This window comes from Sapajus apella, unplaced genomic scaffold, assembly GCF_009761245.1.
Source record: "Sapajus apella isolate SASKATOON/1434 unplaced genomic scaffold, GSC_monkey_1.0 scaffold3, whole genome shotgun sequence".
Taxonomy (NCBI): Eukaryota; Metazoa; Chordata; class Mammalia; order Primates; family Cebidae; genus Sapajus; species Sapajus apella.
In genome coordinates, this window is record NW_022436943.1 from 6569203 (window position 1) to 6595736 (window position 26534).

The following is a 26534-nucleotide window of genomic DNA, read 5'->3' on the forward strand; positions in this document are numbered from 1 at the left end:
GGCTTTTGAGAAAACCTGTACACTGGGACTTTTCTTTTGAATTCCTGTCTTGGATGGAAGTGAATAAGAATCAGGATAGTAAAAAAAAAAAAAAAGGTCTTGGTTATTTCAATATTGACTCTCTCATATACATCTTTCCATATCGTCCTAAAGGATGTTTGAAACTACTGAGGTGTTATCCATGGCTATTTCTAGGAGGTTGGATTATCAAATTCTCTCCACACTATAGAGGATTTCCTTTTTTAATTTTTTTTTTCCGGAGACATAAAGTCTCACTCTTTGGCCCAGGCTGGAATGCAGTGATGTGATCTTGGCTCACTGAAACCTCCACCTCCTGGGTTCAAGTGATTCTCCTGCCTCAGCCTCCCGAGTAGCTGGGATTACAGGTGCTCACCATCACACCTGGCTAATTTTTGTGTTTCTAGTAGAAACAGTGTTTCACCATGTTGGCCAGCTGGCCAGCTGGTCTTGAATTCCCGACCTCAGGCGATCCTCCTGCCTTGGCCTCCCAAAGTGCTGGGATTATAGGCATGAACCACTATACCTGGCCACCAGAGTACAGAGCATTTACTTTTTAGATGGTTCACTCAAGGGAAGAGCAACAACCAGATGATATGGATATTGGGCAGCAGTTAGTTAACATGGGCTCTAGAGGGTTGTGTGTGGGGGACAGCAATGGGGGAAGGGTGTGATATAAGACCTAATATTAAAGCTCAATTTAAAACATTTTAAAAATAAATTTCATTGTGCATATCTGAGGTTTACAATATGATAATATTATGGGAGATGCGTGTGTGTGTGTAGAGAGAGAGAGACAGAGAGAGAGAGAGACAGTAAAATGGTAATTAAAGTGAAGCAAATTAACGTATAACTTATCACATATACTGTTTTTGTTTGTTTGTTTTTTGAGACTGAGTTTCACTTTTGTTACCCAGGCTGGAGTGCAATGGCACCATCCCAGCTCACCGCAGCCTCTGCCTCCTGGGTTCAAGCAATTCTCCTGTCTCAGCCTCCCGAGTGGCTGGGACTACAGGCGTGCGCCACCATGCCCAGCTAACTTTTTTGTATTTTTAGTAGAGACGGGGTTTCATCATGGTGACCAGATGATCTCCATCGCTTGACCTCGTGATCCACCCGCCTCAGCCTTCCAAAGTGCTGGGATTATAGGCGTGAGCCACTGCGCCCAGCCTACATACACTGTTTTTTGTGTGTGACCAGAGCACCTAAAATCTAGTTATTTAACAAAACACCTAATACAATTTTATTAACTATAGCCTTCATGTTGTATGTTAGATCCCTCGACTTTTTCATCCTGCATATCCACTACCTTGTATCCTTTGAGGAATATCTCCCAATTTCCTCTTTCTCCTCCCCCACCACCCCACCCCTCTGTTCTGGTAACCATTGTTTTGTTTTTTATGTCTGTATGTTTGGCCTTTTTTAAAAAAAAATAATATTTCACATATACAGTGAGATGCAATATTTTTCTTTCTGTGTCTGGCTTATTTCATTTAGCATAATGTCATTTACATCCATCCATGCTGTGGCAAATGAAGGGTCTCCTTTTTTAAGACTGAATGATATTCTGTGTGTGTGTGTGTGTGTGTGTGTGTGTGTACACAGACATACACAATAGAATATTCAGCCTTAAAAAATGATATTCTAGTGTGTGACACACACACACACACACACAATATGAATCCTCATTTAAAATGTGTCATTTGCCACAACATGGATGGATGTGGATTATGTTATGCTAAATGAAATAAGCCAGACACAGAAAGAAAAATACTGTATATCACTTTATCATTTTATATGTGGAATGTTATTTACACACACACACACACACACACACACACACACACACCCCAATCTCACATTTTTTAGTCCGTTTATCTACCAGTGGATGCATTTATCTGTAGTGGACATTCCCATAATGCAGTGAACACGGGAGTGCAGATCTTTGAGGTGGTGATTTCATCTCCTTCGGGTGTGTGCCCAGAAGAGGGATTGCTGGTCATATGGTAGTTCTATTTTTAATTTCCTTAAGAACCTTCATAATGGCTCCACCAATCTACATTCCCATTAACAGTGTACAGGGTTCCCTGTTCTCCACATCCTTGCTAACATTTATCTCCTATTTCTTTTTGGTGGGAGAGTGGGGCGGAGGAGACAGCATCTTGCTTTGTCATCCAGGCTAGAGTGCAGTGGTACAATCATAGCTCAATGGAAAGACAGAAAAATCACCAAAACTATAGAGTAGTTGAAATAGTAATGATGTTCAGCTTCTACTTTTTGGAGAATAAACTGTTGCCTTTTATTTGAATCCTTATTTAAAAACAAAATGTCAGAGAAGTGGTAATTTGAGCAAATTTACATAGGCAAAGAGGAAAACACAAGGGAAAGAAAGAAAAATGACCAACAAGAATATATTTTTATGTCAGTGAATTTGCTTTTGGTTCAAATATCAATAAAATATTAGCTTATATAATTGAAGGTTTTTATTGGCATGTGTAACTAGAAATTCCAGGCTTCAGGGCTGACTGGTTTAGCAGTTTAAAGGATAGAATTATGAGCCTAATTTCTTTCTATTTATTCCATCTGCCATCTGTAGGATTGGTTACATTCTTAGATTGGCTCCACTCATGTTAAATGATGGATCCCAGCAGCTACTGTGGCCACATACTTTTCCTCATCTATCTGATGACAGGCAGGTGGTTCCTACTCAGAATCACTAAATAAGATTTCCTAACTTTGTGCTGATACTGGCCACTTTCCTGTGACCAGGGGGTTTTCTAATCCCAGTCTGAGTTTGCCATTAGGAGGAATCCTTACCAGTTTCTGAGAATTCTCAGTGTACCAAACAGGCACATACTTTTCATCTCCTTCCTTAGAAGTAAGAGTTATTTCACTCATATTTTCTGGCTGCTACACAATGAGTGAGCACTGTAGTGAATATTGTGGGATGTCACCAGCAAATATAATGTTAACTATACTGGTAAAATTATTAAGTGAAAGAATGGCTAAAATACGTAAGAGTAGCTTAGCAATGTTTTCAGCATACAAAATTTATCTAAAGGGCAAGCCAGCTTCTGAGGCAGAGAGGCTCCTTTAGCTCAACATACTTTTACACCAAGGACAAGACTTGGCCAAACAGAGATCCTTAATAGACAACTGGGAGCTATTTTGTGAAGATATATGTAAATGTAGATTATATAGAGCAGGTCTATGATTCATACAGCATGGGTGGAGTAAATTTTATAATTTGTCTCCTTTGGTTTTGTGAGGGTTTTCAAGGTTCTTAAATCCTAGGTTTTGATTGTCTTGACTGCTTGACATCACAGACTATCACCACCAAAGCACAGTCATAAAGTGTGAGATATTTAAATGCTGTAACTGAGAATAACTCTTAGAGTTTGGATTTACCCTAGTTCTTGCCCTATTTTTATGCGGCAGTTTTTAAAAAAAGTCTTATCTTCCTCTCATTTTGCATTGTGATTATATCAAACATAATCTTATGCCTCTTCGAGTCCCTTGGCACCATCTGCCTCATTGAATTTTCTACTGCCACTGGAAACCAACCAGTTGCTTAATCTGAGCAATGAGGGCCCTATACCTTGGTGGCCACCATCTAGCTAAGTTTGTGAAACATACTCTGGGAGGGTCTGGCTCCTCCTGCTATTTCCAATCTTGGATATAACACCACGCCACATCCTTGTAGGTAGCACCCTGAGCATCTGTGAAGGCCAGTTGACACAAAATGGAAGTGCATTGTACTTTGAGATAGACTTTGACCAATGGGAAATAGGAGACAGGAGGAAACCTGCCAGATAAATTTTATTTTCCACATGGACTACTCAGAGGTGTGGTTTGTTTTTGTAGTCCATCAGAAGACATTCCACAGAGAGTACACCAAGTGGATGGATTTGTTAAGTGACCTACTATATTTTTTCATAGCTTGTTGTAAAATGGTAGCCAGCACATTGCCTTTTATGTATTTTCTTGCCTCAGTTTACCTTCTCTTCACCCTTGATGCCCTGTGTATGCACCTCTCAAGTGAAACATCAGCATTTTAATCAGGCTCTGTTTGCTAGAGAACTGGGCCAAGACAAAGATTAATAAGGCATGTAATCCTTAGCTTGTCTTTTTGGACTACCTCCTAAACTTTAGAAATAATTTCTGTAATCACTGTACTTTTTGTGCCTTAAAAAAGTTTGTGGAGGCCGGGCGCGGTGGCTCAAGCCTGTAATCCCAGCACTTTGGGAGGCCGAGGCGGGTGGATCAAGAGGTCAAGAGATCAAGACCATCCTGGTCAACATGGTGAAACCCCGTCTCTACTAAAACTACAAAAAATTAGCTGGGCATGGTGGTGCGTGGCTGTAGTCCCAGCTACTCAGGAGGCTGAGGCAGGAGAATTGCCTGAACCCAGGAGGCGGAGGTTGCGGTGAGCCGAGATCGCGCCATTGCACTCCAGCCTGGGTAACAAGAGCGAAACTCCGTCTCAAAAAAAAAAAAAAAAGTTTGTGGAAAAAATCACCCCTATGCCACAATTATTCTTTTCTATTGCATCTAATTATCTGAGTTTTATTTTAGAAATTTATCTTTGGTCAAACTGCACATTTTTAATGGCTAGAGTTTAAAATATACTATTTGCTACGTTTTCTTTTTAATGATAATTTGTGAACATTTTATTATGATACTTTAAAAATTCTTATGTAAAAGTTGAAAGAATTTTACATTGAACTCCTATAATCTGCCATCTCAAGTCTACAATTAAAATTTTACTATATGTGCTTTATTATATATTTATCCATCAGTCTATATTAATTTTAAAAGAGTTATAAATTTGCAGATATCAGTACATTTTCCTCAAAATAATTCTGCAATTCATTAAGATCAATGTACTTAAGACTAAGGGTGGTGGCTCATGCCTGTGATCCCAGAGCTTTGGGAGGTTGACGTGGAAGGATCACTGGGGCTGGGGGTTCAAGACCAGCCTGGGCAACATAGTGAGGCCCTGTCTCTTAAAAAGAAAAAAAATTAATGTACCTAAATACATTCTTTTCATAAAAATATCTAAAATACTGCAACAGATACAACTCAACTGTTATTGTGGGTATTATCCTTCAAATAAATGGTGTTATTCAGTATGTATCTACCTACAACTTTATCTTTGACGCTCGTGAATAAAAAAAAATCAAGACACATTAAAGTGGTAAAAACACATTTTATTCAATAACTACTGGCAATAGGGGAAAGAGCTGAGCTCCATGATTTATACAGTTGTGACTGGGCTTTTTAAAGGGAGAATGAGGGAGTACGGAAGGGGAGCAACTGAGGGCTCAAGTAGAGTCAGGGAGGTGAAAATTACAAAGGGCTAGTGCTGTGGTTTGAATGTTTGTGTTTCCCCCACATTTATGTGTTGAAATCCTAACCCCCAAGATGGTGATATTGGGAGGTAGGACCTTTTGGGAGGTAATTAGGTCGTGAGAGTGGAGTCCTCATGAATGGGATTGGTGCCCTTTAAAATAGGCCCAAGGGATCTCATTTGCTCTTTCTACCATATGATGATACACTGAGATGGCACCATCTAAAAACCAGAACATGGGCTCTTACCAGACACCAAATCTGCTGGTGTTTTGACTGGGACTTTCTAGCTTCCAGAACCTTGAGAAATAAACTTGTGTTGTTTATAAGCCACCCAGTTTATGATACTTTGTTATAGCAGCTCCAGTCGAAGATCCTTGGTCACTGTAAATGTGAGTGGGTCAGCTGTGCCTGCTAATTGACAGTTACCAAAATTAAGATTCTGTATTCCCGCAGAGACTGGGTCACAGAAGTCCTAACCTTCCTGATAATTACATTTCAAAGGAATGGCTTTCTGGTTCTTGAGAAAGGCACTGCTGAGTTGTAGGAGATATATACACATCTCAAAGGGACAGAGGAGGAATTCACAATTGTAAACCCTTCTTAGTTAGTACTCTAAGAAAGGAAAGTCAGGGGCTTATAGTTAGCTGTTGGCTAGAATAGAGTGTACATTTTTTTTTTTTTGATATCCCTGAACTTCTCCAGACTGAAGCTCAAAAGGAGGCTGTGTATTCCAGGGCTGAGTGGAGGTGGGGTAGGCTTCTAGAAGCCGTGCTAGAGTTGGTCAAGGCTCTTAGTGCAAGAATTTGGATGGAGTTGTTTGCCAAGAATTCTTTTTTTTTTTTTTAAGACGGAGTTTCGCTCTTGTTACCCAGGCTGGAGTGCAATGGCGCGATCTCGGCTCACCGCAACCTCCGCCTCCTGGGTTCAGGCAATTCTCCTGCCTCAGCCTCCTGAGTAGCTGGGATTACAGGCACGCACCACCATGCCCAGCTAATTTTTTGTATTTTTAGTAGAGACGGGGTTTCACCATGTTGACCAGGATGGTCTCGATCTCTTGACCTCGTGATCCACCCGCCTCGGCCTCCCAAAGTGCTGGGATTACAGGCTTGAGCCACCGCGCCCGGCCTTGTTTTCATTTTAGAATATGTAGATCCACCTTATTCTTTTTAATAGCTGCAAAATATACAATGGTATCATAGTTTATTTAGGTTGTTTTTAGTTTTTTTTTTTTACTGTTAAAAACACTGCAGTGAACATCCTTGTGCATGTGGTCTTGTGAACATTTGCATGTATTTCTCAGGAGTTGTCAGATCATAATGTGTTTGCATTACACTTTAATATGGTCTACCAAGTTGCTTTCCAAAATGACTGCCATCATTAGTGTATGAGAGAATTTATTTTCCCATCTTCTTCAACACATTACTAAGCTTTTTAACTTTTGCCAATTGAATGAGGAAAACCTACTGTTATCTTTTAATTTGTATCTCCCTGTTTACTTGTGGAGTTCTTAATATGTTGGACATTTATGTTTTATTCATTGAATTATCTGTATTCTACATCCATTTTTCTATTGTATTTCATAAGCATAAAATTTATTTATATTAGTTTTTTTGAGACAGAGTCTCACTCTGTCGCCAGGTGCCAGGTTGGAGTGCAGTGGCACAATCTTGGCTCACTGCAACCTCCATCTCCCAGGTTCAAGCAATTCTCCTGCCTCAGCCTCCTGAGTAGCTGGAACTACAGGTACATGCCACCACACCCAGCTAATTTTTGTATTTTTAGTAGAGACGGGGTTTCACCATGTTGGCCAGGATGGTCTCAATCTCTTGACCTGGTGATCCATCCGCCTCGGCCTCCCAAAGTGCTGGGATTACAGGCTTGAGCCACCGCGCCTGGCCTGGCATAAAATTTATTTAACATAAATTTTATATGATACAGGAGCCTTCATAAGTAAATGAAAACCCCCAAAATGGGTAAACTTATATATATTTTTTATTTTTGCAGTTTATTTTTATTATTTATTGATACATAATAGTTGTACACATTTTGAGAGTGTATATGATACTTTGATATATGCATACAATGTGTAATGATCAAATCAGTGTATTAACCAAAAAGGTGACTCAATCAGTAAAGGTTTATTAAGCCAGTGTTTAAGGATGCACCTGGGAAAAACACAAGTCACAAGAGCATCTGTTACCTGTGCTTTCCAAAAGGGGGTTTCTAAAACCCAGTACTGAAGAGTAAAGAGCAAGCAGAAGGGACAAAGGAAGGTAAGGGAGGCAGTGGGACAAAAGGCTACAATATTTGTGAGGCTCAGTAAATCTATGTTTTACATAAGGTAAGGTAAACATTTGAAAGACAGAGTAAAGAGTCAGTTATGTATCCATCTTGGGGTAGGGGAAGGAGTACTTTTTTTAATTTAAAAATTTCGTTTTATTCCCTTGGATTATTACTATTATTATTTTTCTTCAACATTTATTTCAAGTTCAGGGGTACATGTGCGGGATATGCAGGTTTGTTACATAGGTAAAAGTGTGCTATGGTGGTTTGCTGCACAGATCATCCCATCACCTAGGTATTAAGCCAACATCCATTTGCTATTCTCCCTGATGCTCTCCTCAGCACCCCTAGAGGTCCCAGTGTGTGTTCCCCGCAGTGTGTCCATGTGTTCTTATCATTCAGCTCCCACTTGTGAGAACATGCAGTATTCAGTCTTCTGTTCCTGCATTAGTTTGCTGAGGGTAATGGCTGCCAACTCTATCCATGTCCTTGCAAAAGACATGATTGAAGGAGTGATTTTTTTGTCTTGTCCCTGTTCTGTACCTAGGAAGGTAAGGTTGTAATTGACATTGTCAGTGTGAGATTTAACAGAACTCAGTTTTAAGAATTAAACTTAGGTTGCACACCGAAGGTTACAACTGGCATGTGCTGGTTTTATAGGGGGATATGTATCCTGAAAGGTTTTAGTGACTAGGAAGGCATTTTCCTGTGAGAAATTTGTGAGGGAGGTATATGTCCTTTTGCCATTGTGGGACCCTGACTTAACATGTAATGCTATGACACAGGGTTGTGAAATTATAGCTATGGAGGAAACGAGGAGGAAGGAAAAGCAGTGTTGCATGACTCATTTTCTAGGTTTAATGTTCCCTTTGGTATAATGAGTTTGGGGTCCCAAGATTTTATTGTCTTTGACTAGAGTATTAGGACAGCCATCACCTCAAACATTTTCTTATGTTGGGAACATCCCAATTCTTCTGTTTTAAACTATACAATAAATTATTGTTAACTATAGTCACCCTACTATGTTATTGAACACTAGATCTTATTCTTTCTATTTAATTGTAGTTTTGTACCCATTAACCAACCTCTCTTAATCCCCACCTCTCCTTCTCAGCCTCTGGTAACCACTAATCAAGTCTCTACTTCCACGAGATTCACCTGTTTAGCTCCCACATATGAGTGAGAACATACGGCATTTGTCTTTCTGTGCTTGCCTTATTTCACTTAACATAATGACCTCCAGTTCCATCCATGTTTTTGCAAATGACAGGATTTCATTTTTTATAACCAAATATTAATAATATTCCATTGTGTATATGCAGTTCATTATCTGTTCATCTGTTGATAGAACTTAGGTTGATTTTTTTGTTTTTGCCTTTGTTTATTGACTGTTTTGTAAGCATTTTGTTTCACAAAAATCTCCAACTGAAGTTAATAATATGATATTGTGAAATATGTATTTGGTCTTCAACCCTATTTCCTTGGCATACAACTCCTAAAATCCTTAGAACCTCCACAGTAATGCCTGTTTGTGTGCCAGTGATTGACTGATGGCTGATGGCCCCTATGTAGTTTCAGGATGCGGGTTGTTTAGCTGAAAGACCAAGGCACCATTAGAGGGGTGGAACTTTCAGCCTCACCCCTATCTCTGGGGAGAGAAGAGAAGCTGAGGGTTAAATTGATCACCAGTGGCCAATGATATAATCAATCATAACTATGTAATGAGGCTTTCATAAAAAACCCAAAAGCCCTGTGTTTGGAGAGCTTCTAGATGACTGAACAAGTGGAGGTTTCTGGAAGGTTGTGCCCGTGGTGGGCACGGAAACTGTGTTTCTTCCACCATAACTCACCCTATGCATCTCTTACATCCAGCTGCTCATTTGTATCCTTTGTAATATCCTTTATAATAAACTGCTAAACATGTTTCTGGAGTCCTGTGGCCACTCTAGCAAACTCATAGAACCCAGAGGCAATTGCCAGAACCCCAATTTGAAGCTTTTCCATCAGTCGTTCTGGAGGCCCAGACTTGTGACAGTTGGGGCCATGGGGTTTGTGGTACTGAGCCCTCAACCTGTGAGATCTAACACTATATCCTGGTAGATAGTGTTGGAGTTGAGTTGGAGGACACCCAGCTACTGTCCATTGAAGAACTTATTTCTTCCTTGGTGTGTAGGGAGAAACTGCCACACATTTGGTTGCACAAGTCTTCCGTGGTGATTGTTGTGGTGTGAGAGCAGAGGAAAAACAGTTTGAGTTTTTTACTCTCAGACAGCTCCATAAAACTCTGTGACTACACCAGTGAGCATTGGCAAAGAACAAAAAAGTCATTCAATTTCTTTTACCAGTTCCGTAAACTGGAAGTGATTCATAGCATTTGCACACATATTTGTAATGTTTTTGACAGCTATATCCATGACACTTCTCGTAGTCTGCTTTAGAAAGTCCTGCACAGTGTTTTCCACTCAATTCTGCATCAGTAGTATACCTTCCTTTTAAATTAAAAACTTGTCCATTCTGCGTTAATGTAGAAAGATAATTTTATTATAATATAATCAAAACAGTAATAAATATTTCAGATTAATCATCAATTACAATTTACATAGGTTATCACTAATTTGTGCTCTCTGCATTGAGGACTAAGCTCTGATTTTTTTTTTTTTTAATCTTGCTCAAATTCCTATCTAAGGAGTCTGGGGAGTCATGCCCTTATAAACCATAAATTCGCATCAGATGGGTTTTATTTAACTCTGTATATCATGACTTACTTTTCAGTCTGACTCTGGGATAACATGGAAGAAAATAAAAATATTTTACCTGAAAACATGTTTCTCTACCATATCTTGAAATGTCCCTGCAAAGCCTTCCCTTATGGGAAAAAATCCACATTCTATAGAAAATCTACTTTCCCCTCGTTTTCCTTCCTTCCTTTCCAGATCCAGGCACCTTTTTAGGTCCGATAAGAAACATTTTACAACCTGTTCTCTCTGAGGTCTGCTATCTGAGAGCTTCCTCTGCACAATAAAACTTGGTCTCCACAATCCTTTATCTTAACCTGAACATACATTTCCTTTCCATTGATCCCGTCTTCAGAAAAACTCAACTAATTGTAAACCAGAAAACGTTTATAGCCTGGAACCCCCCTGCCTCCTTCACCACTTCGAGTTGTCCTGCTTTTCTGAACCAAACCAATGTATTTCTTAAATGTATTTGGTTGATGTCTCATGCCTCCCTAAAATATATAAATCTATAATATATATAAAATATATAAATATATATATAATATATATAAAACTAAGCTATACCCCGACCACCTTGGCACATGTTCTCAAGGCTTCCTAAGGGCTGTGTCATGGCCACGGTCATGGTTATTTGGCTGAGAATTAATCTCTGAAAATATTTTATACAGAGTTTGACTTTTCTCATCAACAGCATGATATATTCAAATATATTATAATCTGCTTCTTTGATTTAATGCTGCTTGGAGTAGACCATGTTATGGATGTGTTGTATGATTTTAACTGCAACTGCTGTGCTTTTAGATTCCTTCCACTCTACGCAACTGTGTAGAATACTTCATTGCTCCCGTGTGCATTTTGAGTATTTTTCTAGGGTAGATTCTGAGACATAAAATTACTACAGTTTTAGGAGATTTCTTAGTCATGTAAAATATTAGTAGATACTCCCAGATCACTATCCAAAACGTCATTTTACACTCCCTTCAACAGTACAGAAGAGTACTCCTTCCCTTATATCCTTATCCACTCTTGGCATTTTTTTTCTTTTCTTTCTTTTTTTTCTTTTTAGGTTCTGTGATCCAGGCTGGAGTGCAGTTGTATGATCATGGCTCACTGCAGCCTCAACCTCTTGGGCTCAAGTGATCTTTCCACCTCAGGTTCCTGAGTAGCTGGGACTACAGGCACATGCTACCATACCTGGCTAATTTTTGTATTTTTAGTAGACACAGGGTTTCTCCATGTTGCCCAGGCTGGTTTTGAACTCCTGTGCTCAAGCGATCCTTGGTCTCTCAAAACTGTGGGATTATAGGCCCATGTGCCACTGAGCCTGGCTAAGCTTACTCTTGGCATTTTAAGTCTTAAAAAATTTTGCCAATCTATGAATGAAAATCATTTTTAGTATACATTTCCTTGATAACTGAGATTGAACATTTTTTCATATTTTAGTAGCGTTTCATTCTTAACATAATACATACCCTGTGTTCTTTCTTTGATTCTCTTTTAATGTTATGAAAGCTCAGAAAATGCTAGAAATGCTAGAATGATTTTGCATACCTGTGGTCCAGTTGTTGTTGATTTTCTTTTTGCGTCTCTATGGACAAGAATCATTTGCATTGCTGATTTCTACAATTTACAGAGCTGCAAAACTGCTCAAAGACAATGAAAGGAAAGAACTATTATAGAATCAAATTACTCAGTGGGGTATACCAGACAACACCTAGCATTCCATAGGACATCCCGCAGTCTTTCACTGGTTTTCTGAAAGATAATACATTTAAAGCTTCTAACACATTGTCTGGCTCGAGGTGAGAGCTCAATAAATTTAATTTGCTTCTCCATTGTTAAAAGAATGAAAAACAAGATAATTGAGAATTTATAGCATTTCTATGGAACTACAGTTCCCTGGATAGTTGCTGTATCTAGATTGACTTTTGATTTCACTGGGTCTTGTGCAGTGCCTGGGAACATTTTTATATGTGGTCAGTAATTAAAAAATTTATTTTCCCACCTCTTAATACTATCACAGTTGTTCAGTAACAGTTTGATTGGATAGAACTATGTTCAAATATGTTCTGATTTATTCCCCTATCTGGAAAAAACATGTATATTGTGAGAAAATAGGCTTGTCTTACTTACATCATTATGTATCATGTATTTTCATACTGGGGTTAACAAATATATTCTAAGCATTGAAACTGGTGGCCTTGAAAATGGCTTGACTAGCTGTTTCTTTTCATAGTCCAAACTGGGTGAATATAGCTAAATAAAAAATCTGGCTCTATTATAATAGCAAATTCGATTTCGTGTGTGGAGTCTTAAGGCATGATTATACTGTTTCTCACCATGAATAGTGATTTTTTACACATGATAAGGCAGGCTAGCATATTCACATACATTACGGCTAGAATAAACCATTGCTTTAAAAATATGATTTTTAACCTGCTTTTTAGATTGAGTGTTCTATAAAAATTTCTTCTTAACTGAAAAAAAAAATATGCAGAGGCTAATGTAGACTGTAAAATGAAGGAGAAGCTTAGCTTTACTGTGGAGTCTGGGTCTGGGTGTAACCTAACTAGCTAGAGGATATGCAATTCCTGATTGACAGCAGGTCCAGCATTATGCAGATTTTGTAAGGGAGAACACTCAGCTCAGAAACAGTGATGAGAGGCTCTGTTAGGAATTACTACATTCACTACTCATATCTTTCAGTTTTCTGTCTACTGGATTTGTAAATAAATAGCGCAAAACCGTTCCTCTTTTGTTTTTATTAAAGTGATACTGCAATGCAGTTCAGTCTGTCAGCTAGGCATATATGTGTGAAATTTGATATTCTCACTAAATTAGCTAATTTTTAGCTGTGTTCCATGCTTATCTCTAGACCTTTGTGTATTAAATCCTGTCTCGAGCTGTTCCCTTTATACACAAGTGTGTTTTGCTTGTGCCTTCCTGTCTTCCTCAGTGAGAAGCTTTATGTAGGTCAGGCTTGGCTTAAGCAGATTTCCTGAACCTGCGTCAGCTTAAGCTGGAGGAATTTTAATAAACCCTCCCCTGTAGGCGTGGGCCTAAATGAGGCTAGCCTAGTTAAGCCTGATCTTTTTCTGTTTGTGAAAAGAGCTGAGCAGAGCTGAAGGCTGCATGGTGGTTTCAGAAACTGCCTACTTAATTTGAAAAGAACAATGGTAGGAAAGGCTAGATCTTCCAATTTTACCTTATCTGAAAAGCTTGATTTGCTAAAGCTTGTGAAGCCATATGTGAAAATTCTCGAAGAACACACTAATAAACATTCAGTAATAGTGGAAAAGAATAGATGTTGGGATATCATAGCAGTTAACTATAATGCAATTGGAGTAGACCGCCCTCCTCGAACAGCACAAGGCCTACGCACCCTTTACAAAAGGCTCAAAGAATATGCCAAACAGGAGCTATTGCAGCAAAAAGAGACCCAATCAGATTTTAAAAGCAATATTTCTGAGCCAACCAAGAAAGTTATGGAGATGATTCCCCAGATTTCCAGTTTTTGCCTGGTAAGAGACAGGAACCACATACAAAGGTAAGCTTTATTTTATTTTGTTATGGAAAATTATGGCGCCTCCTATCCATTGGGCTTTGGCTTAGTTGTGACAGAGATATGCATAGTAAGCATCCCCACAACGGGAGCAATGAATAGTGTCTTTGTTTTGCATTTTTTAAAAAGAGAAAAGTGAGGCTATAAGGAATTTTTCTTTTGCATTTAAGCTACTTTTTAACTGTCTTCCCCTCCCCCTTGCCCCCTGTAGTTTCTAAAAGTAAAGGTTAGGGAGGAATAAGTGGGATGAAATTTGTGACATCACTTCATAAACTTTTTAAGCTTTAAAATTAAATTATTTAGTTTGCTTCTGAGAGATACTTTTTTTTAAAATTTAAGATTACATTTCACTGGAATTTTTAATTTTATATGAAATTTATATAAAGTTAGCAGTTTCTAGAGAAATGGAACCTTTGCTTTTCTATGAATTGTCATTGTCTACACTTATTGAATATGCATTAACTAACAAATAGAGCTAAAATCAATAAGTAAACTTGTTAGTGTCATGATTGTGTATATAAAGACAGTTTAAATTATTTTTCTAACGCATTTAAAATAAAGATGAACACAACTAAAAGGAGTTAATGCCTAATTAGGGATTCAGTTTACTTAATAAAATTTAAAGTTTTTGTTCTTTTTATTCCTTAATGGTCTAGTTTCACTTTGATCTTGGGTCATATAGGAAAGAGTAAGCTTTCTCTTACTGTTTTGCAAGGATATCAAATTATGAATTTTAAAATACCCCTAAGAGCAGCTGGGTTTTTTTAGAGTTAGAAGCAATTTTTTGGTTAAACTTGTGTTCTATGTGACTCTTTGCCTTGGAATTTTCAAAATTGTTATCTTGCCACTAATTCGGATTGTAACCTCTGGCAAAATATGAAAATGGCAGCTACATTCTTATTCTGAACCATTTAGGGTAATTTAAACAAATTGTAAACTCCTTGTTAGTTTGAGGGGGTTTTCAAACAAAGCTTTACACAATGTGCTTTTCTATTGGTGGGAGAGGCATTATATAAGCAAATTATTGATTATTGTGAAATCCCTTTGAAATTAGGAGAGAAACAGAAAAAAACACTTTGTAGCCAAGTGTATATATTATTTTGGTAATTTACTAGGAAAGTATTTTTGAGCCTAGCTTTTTACCAGATACTGCTTATTTCTACTATCTGATAGCACAGTAAAAAAAATATCACCAGTGGGAATCCAGGACATGAATACACAGTGGATTAATTCTTGGGGCCACTGGTTAAAATGTTCACTGTGATGACAAATGATGAAATCCCAATAGCTGGATATCCAGAAAACTACACAGTAAAATTGTTTTATGCTGTGCTGCTTATGCAAATTTTCTCCCCCTTGAACCATAGAGAAAAGTGTTTTTTGCATTGCAGGTATAAAACTGTACCTTTTGGCTAGTAGGTATAAATTTTTATAATTTGAAAACTACATGTAGAAACTAATTTTAGTTAGTTGCATATTTTAAAAATACAGTGAGTATAGAAGAGAATTACATACAGTGAGTATATAAATATACAAGTATCTGGTTACATTTTGACCATTTGTGTGTGTATGTATACAATATTCACACATACACAAAATCTTTCGGAACATCAATGTTTCTGTGATAAAAATGAGTTGATTTGTGCATTCCTATACCTATGGCTTAAATAATACCAATTTGTTAGATTTTAAAGGGAAGAATATAAGAAATATGCCTCTTAACTTCTTATGTTAGTGTGTCTACATTGACATTTTCTCCGTATTAGCTTATTTCTTTAATGTGCTTATATTTATTTGACATCATCCTTGAATCTTAATCTCAGAAGTTTATGATTATTCTATAATCTTGACTATACTATATAAATATGCCTGCTAATCTTACCAAACTCTCCCTTTTTAATAAGGAAAATACTAGTGTTTGCAGTAACATACTTAAAAATATATACCTGTTTTGTAAGGCTATTTATTTCTGTAACTCACATTGTCTTATGTCTTTATTTTTACCTTTCCCTAATATCAGTTTATATTTTGTGTTTTTGTAAACTGATCTTCAAAGTTCTGATTCTCAAGTTCTTCTCTGTCATTTTTGTGACCTGCTCTAAAGCCTTTTTTCCTTCTTTTTTACATTATGCCTTAGTTGTAATGTGTTAGCTGAAATGGAATGTTCCAGATATAAGGCATGTTTTTAATTTACTTGGGAGTATAATGTCTATGTTTATAGTCTATTGTACATACTAATTTGAAATAGTAATTGAGTGGTTTTAAAAACTTAATTTTCATATGCAGTTTAAACCTTTTCCCATTCTAGGTTTTAGCAGAGCTATTAATAGAGGCAGATTTTGTTACTTTGAATTACATTTATAATTAATTGTTTTATTTTTGGAGATCATAAAATAACACAAATAGGGACAAGAACAAAAGTGAATTTATGTAATCTACCAATAGATTTTTCGTTATATACTATATATATGTTTCATTTTGTCTCTTAGATAAATATCTGATATTTCTGGCAATTTAATGCCATTAGTAAGTGACATATGGGTAGTTTTAATCTTTCTCCATGCATTCTACTTGAACTTGTTCCAGCATTTTAATTATCCATATATAAAATATTCTTTTAATTATGTTTCTTATTATTTGTAAAATCTCCATATAATATTAAATAAAATATTTCCATTAATGTTCAATAATCTCATTTCCCTCTGTAACTTTTATGTTTAGTTAGGCAGAAGCATAATTTAAAAAAAAAAACCCTCAAGGAGCAGATCTTCTTAATTCACAGCTCTATGTTGTATATAAAACTATGTTTAAAAAACAGAATTTTAAGGTTTATTGCATTTATAATATAACTTGGTATGTTGAAGTTTATGCTAAAGCGGTAGTTGTCTCCATTAAAATGTATATTTGGTGGAAATCATCTGTAAATGTAATAAACCTTTAATATATGTGTATAGGCTATTAAAATATTTTATTAAAAAGTCGTTTGTTTTTTCAGTCATTCAACATATAATGAGCATCTACTAGGTACTCATTATACAGTGGTGGATTAAAACTGTTGCTGTTGTGAACTTTATCTGAACAGTGATTGAAAGACTTAAAGAGCACCTGAGTCATCTGGTTCAGGATAGGTAAAAGGGAAGTGCCATTGCATCTGAAATAAGAAAGTTAGGATATACACAGTCTTTATGTTTTATTTTTTGGGCAAATGCAGAAATCAGTATCTCCCGTAGATGGCCTTTCACTGTCCTCCTAGGAGTTATGGGCCTTGGTGGTTTTAAGATCAGTCCAGGAGAGCAGAAATAGGAGGTCTAGGGCTAAGATCTGGGGATAGTAAGACTGAGAATGCATTAAATGGCTCTTTATGCCATTTGAGAACCTCAGGGTTGTGGGGAAAATAGGTGTCTATTTGACAACATTAAAACTGGCTTTTCTTTTTTATTTTCTTCATTGGCCTTGTGTAATATTGGTAATTTCTTGCCTCTTTAAGAGCACAGTTTTAAAGTAAAGGATGGGGGAGACCTATAGGTATATATTATTGAAATCCCAATCTTAGGCACTTCAGGGTATTTCAAGTGTTAAGATTTTTTTTGGTTTCATAACTTTCTTTATAGTTTTAAAACTTTATAATTTAATGTATATTAAACATAAAATTATGCTATAAATATACTTTTTCTTCATTTGATTTACATATTATAATGCTTTTTTGTGTGCTATAGTGCAAACTTGGATGAGGAGGCACAGGCTGGTACCAGTTCACTACAGGTAATGTTGGATCACCATCCTGTTGCCATTACAGTGGAGGTGAAGCAAGAAGAAGACATTAAACCACCTCCTCCACTGGTTTTAAATTCTCAACAAAGTGATACTTTAGAGCAAAGAGAAGAACATGAATTAGTACATGTTATGGAAAGATCCTTGTCGCCTTCACTTTCCTCTGTTGATATGAGAATGACATCGTCTCCATCTTCTATTCCAAGGAGAGATGATTTTTTTCGGCATGAGAGTGGCGAACACTTTAGGTCACTATTAGGGTATGATCCTCAGATCCTGCAAATGTTGAAAGAGGAGCATCAGATAATTTTAGAAAATCAAAAAAATTTTGGATTGTATGTTCAGGAGAAGAGGGATGGATTGAAAAGAAGGCAGCAGCTAGAGGAAGAACTACTAAGAGCAAAAATTGAAGTGGAGAAGCTGAAAGCAATTCGCTTACGGCATGATCTACCTGAATATAACAGTCTCTAAGATTTTTTTTTTTTTTTTTTTGGTCAATCTTGCAATTGGATAATTTTGATTTTGGCCAAATTACTTTAATTTGGGAGTATCCTGAAACAGAATACATGTTCTTAAAAAATGTTGTTAATCTCTATTATGGAAAATCTTTTTTGATATAATTTTCTAGTTATTTTATTTTGAGATATTAAAATTTACTGATTGATTGGCATGGTTATAGTTTTTATTGTCTTCTTTTTTTTTTCCTGAGTTTGTTGACCTTACAAAAGATATTTTATTCTGATCACTAAGATATACACAAATACGACAAACACATATTCTTTCAAAGTTCTGAGTCTTTAACATTTTTAGTTAGAACTTTGAAAACTGTAGCTAAAGATTTTTAAGTCAGTCTAATTTAGAAGCTATACTAACCTAATACCAAGAAGCTTGTCTGTATGATACTGGTTTTTATGCTTTTATCTTTTGAAGGAGTAAATCCTAGGATTTTAGAGATGGAAGATATTTGGAGAACATTTTTTCTGCCTCTGCACTTTAGAGGTAATGAAACAGAAGTTCAGGGAGAACTCAGTGATTTACTTTGTGTAACAAAGCTATTTATGGCAGAGCAGGGACCAGCACTTAGTTTTTCTTTGTGTAATTTTCCTCCCACTATTTGATAGAAGTAAATATCCACAAAAATATTCTCTAGATTTAAATACTAGAAGCATTTGTTTCATTAAAATTGTTTTTTAAGATTGTTAGGTTGTGAAATCAGGAAAATTGTATCAATTACCCCATTCTCTCTCTATTTTTGGTCCAGCAAAATAGACAAGGTATTCCATTGATGCTATTATATAATTTGGCTGTGTGATTAAAGACATATCTTAATTCATTTTAAATGTCCTGTTCTGGAAAAAATTTCTTTCACAGCAAAAATCAGAATGAACAAAATTAAAATTTTATGTTTTTTTAAGTATTGTCTTTTTAGTATTTGTGGAAATAAAACCTCAATTCTTAAAGCACATATATTAAATTTATATTAAGTATCTAATAAGTATTTACTTAAGAATTTCTATTTTTGCTGGGGTTCTGTTGAGAAAGGATTTTTAAGCCAAGTTTTAGAATGGGGTAGGTGGAATTTTAGCAGTGAAGGGGAGCATGGGTGTTTGAAGTCAGAGTGAGAAGCTGGAAAAAAGACAAGGAAATGGGAAAAAGTGGATTGGGTATATGAGCACAAATGCAGCGCTAAGCCAGTGATTTTAAGTGAGTGTAGAGAGAGTTTGGACTGTGGTATCCTGGACTAGGAAGGACATCTCCCTGGACTAGGTAGGACAGCTGCTGTTTAACTTCAGCAGAATTTTCACATGCGGGAGAAAACCAGAAATCTACATTGGTTTAATGCAGACTTTTCCAATTTTAAAATGTTTGCAAATAACTCTTGCTTTCAAGACATTATACAGACAACATGTGAGTGGGCCTCATTGAACCATTGGGCTTCCACTTTGTGGCCTTTGGAGTAGAGCAATAGTTTTCCAAGTATGGGTCCTGACCAGCAGTATCAGCATCACTTGAGAACTTGTTAGAAATGTAATTCCACGGCTGGGCGCGGTGGCTCAAGCCTGTAATCCCAGCACTTTGGGAGGCCGAGGCGGGTGGATCACAAGGTCAAGAGATCGAGACCATCCTGGTCAACATGGTGAAACCCCGTCTCTACTAAAAATACAAAAAAATTAGCTGGGCATGGTGGCGCGTGTCTGTAGTCCCTGCTACTCAGGAGGCTGAGGCAGGAGAATTGCCTGAACTTAGGAGGCGGAGGTTGCGGTGAGCCGAGATCGCGCCATTGCACTCCAGCCTGGGTAACAAGAGCGAAACTCCGTCTCAAAAAAAAAAAAAAGGAAATGTAATTCCAATTCGAACTGAATTAGAAACCTTGAGGGTGGGGTCAGCAATCTCTTTAATAAACCCTCTAGAGATTCTGATGCATGCTAAAGTTTGGGGACCAGTGAAACAGTATTTTAGAACCTTATTTGGTGCCTAAATCATACTAGTCTCAAAATTTTTGTTGAAGAGCAGTTGAAAGTGAACTGAGGGATATAAATTTGGATGATGGTTGTTACCAGATTATGAATTACATTAAATATTATTTATAATGAGTCAGACTTAACTGATCATACAGTGGGAAGCCACTGAAGGCCTTGTATTAGGGGACTAATTTGATTATAGTTGTGATTTAGGAGGAGTGGCATTTAGGGACAGGTGTTGAGAGGAACTTAAATCAGAAATTTAAGTCATGACTATAGAAATAGAAAAAAATATAAAATGAACTCTTAAGGTACTATTTTAGCATGTTGACTGCTTAATTTCATTGGTTGGATTAAAACGAAGGTGTTTTATACCTGGTAGAGTTAACTTTTTAAATTATAAAGATGTACTGAATATATAATATGGCATATCATTTTGACAATGTTACCTTTTCACTTTAATCTGTGCTATGACATCTCTTTGAGTCTAATGAATTTTGTAATTCTTAATTTAAGGTAATGTTTCACAGTATAATTATAGTAAATACATCTTTGCATTAGTAAGCTTTATTTTTTGAAATTATTGAAAGCAAATATATGAGATTTAATTCACTTTACAGTTTCAGCATGAATTGATAATGGAATGTTCAATTTGAATGTTGGCTTTGTACAGCAAATCAGAGTTTTCCCAAGTGTGTTCTGTGGAACATTAATTCTATGAGATGTTTCTAGAAAAGACATCTTTTTTTGGTGGTTAAGTTCTGAAATAATTGTGAAAGGTAAAAATTATGTGTACACAAAATTGCCTTTGAAAATTCCTTTGCTGACCGTAAAATAGCATAAACACAGTCTGCTACAATCTTATTTTTCTCCAGCATTAAGATTGCTTTTTCTTTAGTGTGTTAGATGACACAATTCATTAGCATTTAGGGGCTATATACAGTAAGAAACCTATTTGTACGTAATTTTAAACACCAGAATCACACTCTGAGTTTACTGCAGCAATTTTTCCAAGTCAATCTTTTTTTCCTCCAAGTCAATCTTGTTTTAATTTTAATTTGCAAAAGTTTAAATGCTTATAATTCTGCTCATTGTCTACCTTCCCTTGTACAACCATGTTTAGCATAGTATAGTTTATGAGAATTCCTGTACAAAGAAAATTATTTATTTGGCCATATAATCCTTTTCAGAGGCTGTTTATTTTCTTACAGAGTATCTTAGGGTAATTTGGAACCAAACCTTTTTTTTTTTTTCCTTCTTTCTCACATTGAGACTTTTTTGAGTTTAGGGAATACTTACCAACTACCAACTAACATTAGCAGTTTTTGTTGAGGACAAGTTTCATTAAGGGAAATATATAGGGGAAATTTTGCTACTACCAATGGAATATACACTTGGCTCTCTATCTGCAGGTTTCACACCTGCGGATTGAAGTACTGTGGATTGAAAATATTCAAGCAAAAAAAAAAATTAACAGTACAACAATAAAAAGTAATATAAAATTTAAAAATACAGCATAACTGAGGTAGGAGTTGGGATAACCCCCAATTTTGGGGCTCACCATCCTGCATCATAACTATTTATGTAGCATTTACATTGTATTAGGCATTGTAAGTAATCTAGAGATGACTTAAAGTATTTGGAAGGATGTGTGTAAATTGTATGTGAATACAAACATTTTATATAAGGGACTTGAGTATCTGTGGATCTTGATGGGGTAGAGGGTGTCCTAGAACCAGTCGCACCCGGATACTGAGGGATGACTATCACTTAAGCCACCAGACATCCTGCATACCACAGACACTTGTTTGGGGGCCATGAGCTTTAATTACAAAATGTAATGCTGGGTGAACACAGAGAACAGTGATTTTTTTTTTTTTAAATGTAGACTTGATTCTGTAGAAATATATTACATTTGATAAATATACTAAATAAATAGATTATTTCATCTAATACATTAGTATTTCAGATAGTGGATAGCTACTTCCCTGTCTTTCTGTTATCCATATGAGTATAAATGGATATGTTGTTACAACTTACGATTTTCTAAACTAGCTATGATTTGTAATGACATCCTGAGAAAAGTCAATGAAACTCATTTCTAACGAATGCCATATTTCTTAAAATAGTCAAATTAAGTATTTTTTTTTTTTTTACGATGAGATATCAAGTTGGTGTTATTTCATTTTTTTTTAAGGAGTCACTCTACCCTGTTCTATATTTACTTACGTGAAAATGTTTATGAGTTTTTTTCATGTGCCTTCTTTTAATGTCAAATTTTAAATACACATGTTTAAGTAACTTAGAGTGTAATAAATTGTGTTTAACATATACTGTAGATAATGATGGTTAAATGCTTTGTTAACACATGTTCTTTTAAATACAAGATAATACTTTGTACTGATTTGTGTACTTCTTTGTGTGCCGTTAAGACAAATAATTCAGTACTGTAGCAATAACATTTTTTGATGAGGCATAATTGAAATACATTTATTTAGACAATTATAACAGATGCCCAATGTACCATATTTAAATATCACATTTCATTTTTTTTTTCAAATGTTAAGAGCCACAGCTTTTCAAAATCAAATATTTGATGGTGAATTTGATTGTAAATACTTTAAAATAATTAGATGAAATATGGTTGCATACTTAAACAAAAGAATAACTTCTTAGAATAAGCAACCTAATTAAACATTAACAGTCATGCAAAATCTTTGTATACAATTTTGAGAAATTGTTCAATATATTTTTATATGTCTTTTATATTGATTAAAGCTAGTAGTTATAATTTGAAGATGTTATTTTTAGTTTCCAATTGCTTTGTAATAGTGGAAAGCAAAGTAAATGAGTACATAAAAATAAAAATACCACCGGGCATGGAGGCTCACGCCTGTAATCCCAGCACTTTGGGAGGCTAGGGTGGGCGGATCACAAGGTCAAGAGATCGAGACCATCCTGGACAACATGGTGAAACCCCGTCTTTACTAAAATACAAAAAATCAGCTGTGCATGGTGATGCGTGCCTGTAGTCTCAGCTACTCGGGAGGCTGAGGCAGGAGAATCACCTGAACCAGGAAGCAGAGGTTGCAGTGAGCCAAGATCTTTCCACTGTACTCCAGCCTGGTGACAGAGTGAGACTCTGTCTCAAAAAAAAAAAAGAAAAATACCACTCCTGTCAGTCCAGACAACTTAAAGGATATATAATTATAATTACACTTTGCTAGCAGGTCTTTTGTGTTTTAAAATTTATGTGTGAATTCACCTTTTTTATAAAGTTTTTTTTCCCCTAACATTTTATTAAGAAACCCTTCAAACATACAGAAAAAGTTAAAAGACAGTTATAGTAAGTACTCATATACTTATCATGCAGATTCTTGAATTAATGTTTTGCTATATTTGTTTTATCACATATTTATCTGTCCAATTCTTTTTTTTTTTTAAGGGAAAAATGTTACTTCAAAACAAGTTGTAGAATTAGAATAATTTACGTCTAAGTACTTCAGCATGAGTATTACTAGAGTTCACTATTTATTTGTGCATGTGTGTTTTTTAGGTAAGATTTGCATACAGTGAAACGCACAAATTTAAAATATACTATTTGGTGAGTTTTGATGTACAACTGTGTAGCTCAAACCTCTATCAAGATTTAAAACATCACTTCATAAGTTCTCTCTTTCCTGCTTCTAATCAGTCTTCTAGCACGTCAGGCAATCACTGTCCTAATTTGAAAAAAATTATAGGTAAGTTTTGCCCATTCTAGAACTTCATATAATTGGAATCATACAAGATGCATACTTTGTTTCTGTTTTTTGTTTTTTTTTTAAACTTATCTTAGTGTTTTTAATCTTCATCCATGTTCAACCATCCTTCTATTAGTACTCATTGCTTTCTGTTGCTGAGCAGTATTCCATTATATAAATATACCACACTATTTATCCATTATCTTTCGATGGACTTTCCAGACTTTGGCTATTATGTATAAAGATTCTATGAATATTCTTGTGCAGCTTTTTCATGGACATAATGCTAGATTAGGGAACCATATTGATTTAACCTTTAAGAAACTGCCAGACATTTTCTAACATGATTATATCATTTTACACTTCTATCAACAGGGTATGAGAATTTTCATTTTTTTCTCTAATATTTGCAAAAGGCCAAGCATAGTGACTCACACCTGTAATCCTAGCACTTTGGGAAGCTTAGGCGGGTGGATCACTTGAGGCCAGAAGTTTGAAACTAGCTTGGCCAACATGGTGAAACCCTGTCTCTACTAAAAATACAGAAATGAGCCGGGTGTGGTGGTCGGCACCTGTAATCCCAGCTACTCAGGAGGCTGAGGCAGGAGAATTGCTTGAACCCAGGAGGTGGAGGTTTTCTTGAGCCCTGATTGCGCCACTGTACTCTAGCCTGGGTGATAGAGCTAGAGCTTGTCTCAAAACAAACAAACAAAAAACTTTACATGTTCAGTGATTGGAATGTCAAAATTGAAATTGATGATTAACTTTCGTAATATTTAAGTGCATTCAAAATGCTGGGCAGGTAATTTATATATCTGGGAATATTGCAGCTTGTTGGTTTTTTTCCACGTTAGTACTAGTTCCATATATGCTCTGACAGGAGGTATTGAATAAATATGAAATGTATAGCCTCTGCTATGCTTATAAAACATAATTCTGAAAATGATGTTTAATGCAAAGAAATGTCTTCTAGGTTTGCTTTATACTTAGTTGACACTCAATCTCTTACTAGATAAGGAAAACTGATTATCAGTTTGAAGGGATTTCTATATTAATGTTTATATGCTTTTTAGTGTAATAAAAACTATTTCAATCAAATTTATATTGAAGTTATATGTTAATACATTTTAAACATTTTGGTAGGTTTTGGTAATTTTAAAACTCAAAACATAATCTGCAAGAATATTTACATTCTCTATTGAATTTGATTATATGAGATATTTTGAATTTCATTTGTGCCATTGAAAACAATGTGTTTATTTAGAATTGTTAAACAAAAGAATATTAGGCTGGGTGCAGTGGCTCATGCCTGTAGTCTCAACACTGTGAGGCTGAGGCAGGAGGATTGCTTGAGTCCAGGAGTTCGAGACCAACCTGAAGACCTCACTTCAAACAAAAAAAAGAATATTAAAGGCTTTAGGTTTATGGGATGTACCATTAAGTCGATCAACTCCAGAGTGACTATGCTTAAGGAATTGTTCATTAAAATGGTAATGCCCACTATTAATATTAAATGACATTATTTTCCTTTATCAAGACATGGTTTTAAGCATCCTGCCTTTAGGAAGCTTTTTTTTTTTTTGAGATGGGGTCTTACTTTGTCACCCAGGCAGGAATACAGTGGCACACTCACAGCTCACTGCAGTCTCAACCTCCTGGGCTCAAGCAATCTACCTGCTTCAACTTTCTGAGTAGCTGGAACCACAGGTGTTTGCTACCATGCCCAGCTAGTTTTTGTATTTTTTATAGAGACAGAGTTTTGCTGTGTTGTCCAGGCTGGTCTTAAGCTCCTGGGCTCAAGTGATTATCTCACCTTGGCCTCCCAAAGTGCTGGGAGGTATGAGACAGTGTGCCTAGCCACCTTATGAATCTTGCAGATAGGCCTTCAAGTCTCTTGTTTATGCTAACCATGTTTTGGTATTGATTTGGCAAGTGCATTATAGGGCCAAGGAAAAATAGATCAGAATCCAGTTTATAGTTAAAAATTATAGCATGGGATTGTTAGGGGTGGTTATTCTGGGACATAGCAAATTAGTCAATATTTTCTGTAATACTAGTAGTCTAGATATAGGAGGTTATGTTCCAGTATCTCATGTTCCCATGATCTCATTTTTACCTTTTGGAATTATTCACCCTCTCCATTCCCTGCTATAGGGCCTACATAATTTTAAAAATGGGAGTAACTGGGAAAGGGACAAGGGCAAATGTTGATGGTAGTAAACATTAAGGAAGCACTTACTATTTGGCAAATACTGTTATAAGTGTTTTACATATATTCACTAATCCTTGCTCACAGTAGGTTTGTGAAGTAAGTATTAGTAGTATATTCATTTTATAGATTTATAAACTGACACAAAGGAGTTAAGTAACTTATCCAGGGTTACAGAGCTAGGAAGAGGCTGACTTAAGAATCAAACCCAGCCAATCTGTCTCCGTAGTTCATGCCTTTCTGCTGTTCTGCAAAAGAAAAGGGTATATCTAAGTCTGAGAATCTTATGGTATTTCAAAGTTAATTATAAATAATTTCTGAATTATCAGAATTTAATGATCCTGTTCAGTGTTTTTTTCTCGGAGCTGGTGGGCTGGTGGCAGGGAGAGTCTTGGA

At 36.1% G+C, this 26534-nt stretch overlaps 2 protein-coding genes and 1 long non-coding RNA gene across 9 annotated transcripts in view; 2 read left to right on the forward strand and 1 right to left on the reverse strand.

Moving 5' to 3' along the window:
* RAD54B (RAD54 homolog B) overlaps window positions 1–26534 on the forward strand; it is a 109507-nt gene that overhangs the window by 30286 nt on the left and 52687 nt on the right. Inside the window, exon 4 of one of the 7 annotated variants that reach the window (XM_032249039.1) lies at window positions 17670–18394. The exons of 5 other annotated variants lie outside the window; for them this stretch is intronic. In XM_032249039.1, the coding sequence (XP_032104930.1) occupies window positions 17670–17719 (50 nt within the window). In that variant the 3' untranslated portion in view covers window positions 17720–18394. Of the gene's footprint in view, window positions 1–13480; window positions 13939–17669; window positions 18395–26534 lie in introns of those variants that run through there. One more of the 7 variants, XM_032249029.1, reaches the window with a different exon arrangement.
* LOC116530745 lies at window positions 1973–25130 on the reverse strand. Its single transcript, XR_004260114.1, has 3 exons — window positions 25120–25130; window positions 21879–21886; window positions 1973–2044 (listed from the first exon to the last, which is right to left on the reverse strand). It is a non-coding gene; the product is annotated as an uncharacterized LOC116530745 (long non-coding RNA).
* On the forward strand, window positions 11858–18394 carry FSBP (fibrinogen silencer binding protein). Its single transcript, XM_032249054.1, has 2 exons — window positions 11858–13938; window positions 17670–18394. Exons 1-2 carry the CDS (start codon window positions 13565–13567, stop codon window positions 18193–18195), a joined length of 900 nt encoding a protein of 299 aa, XP_032104945.1. The 5' UTR covers window positions 11858–13564; the 3' UTR covers window positions 18196–18394.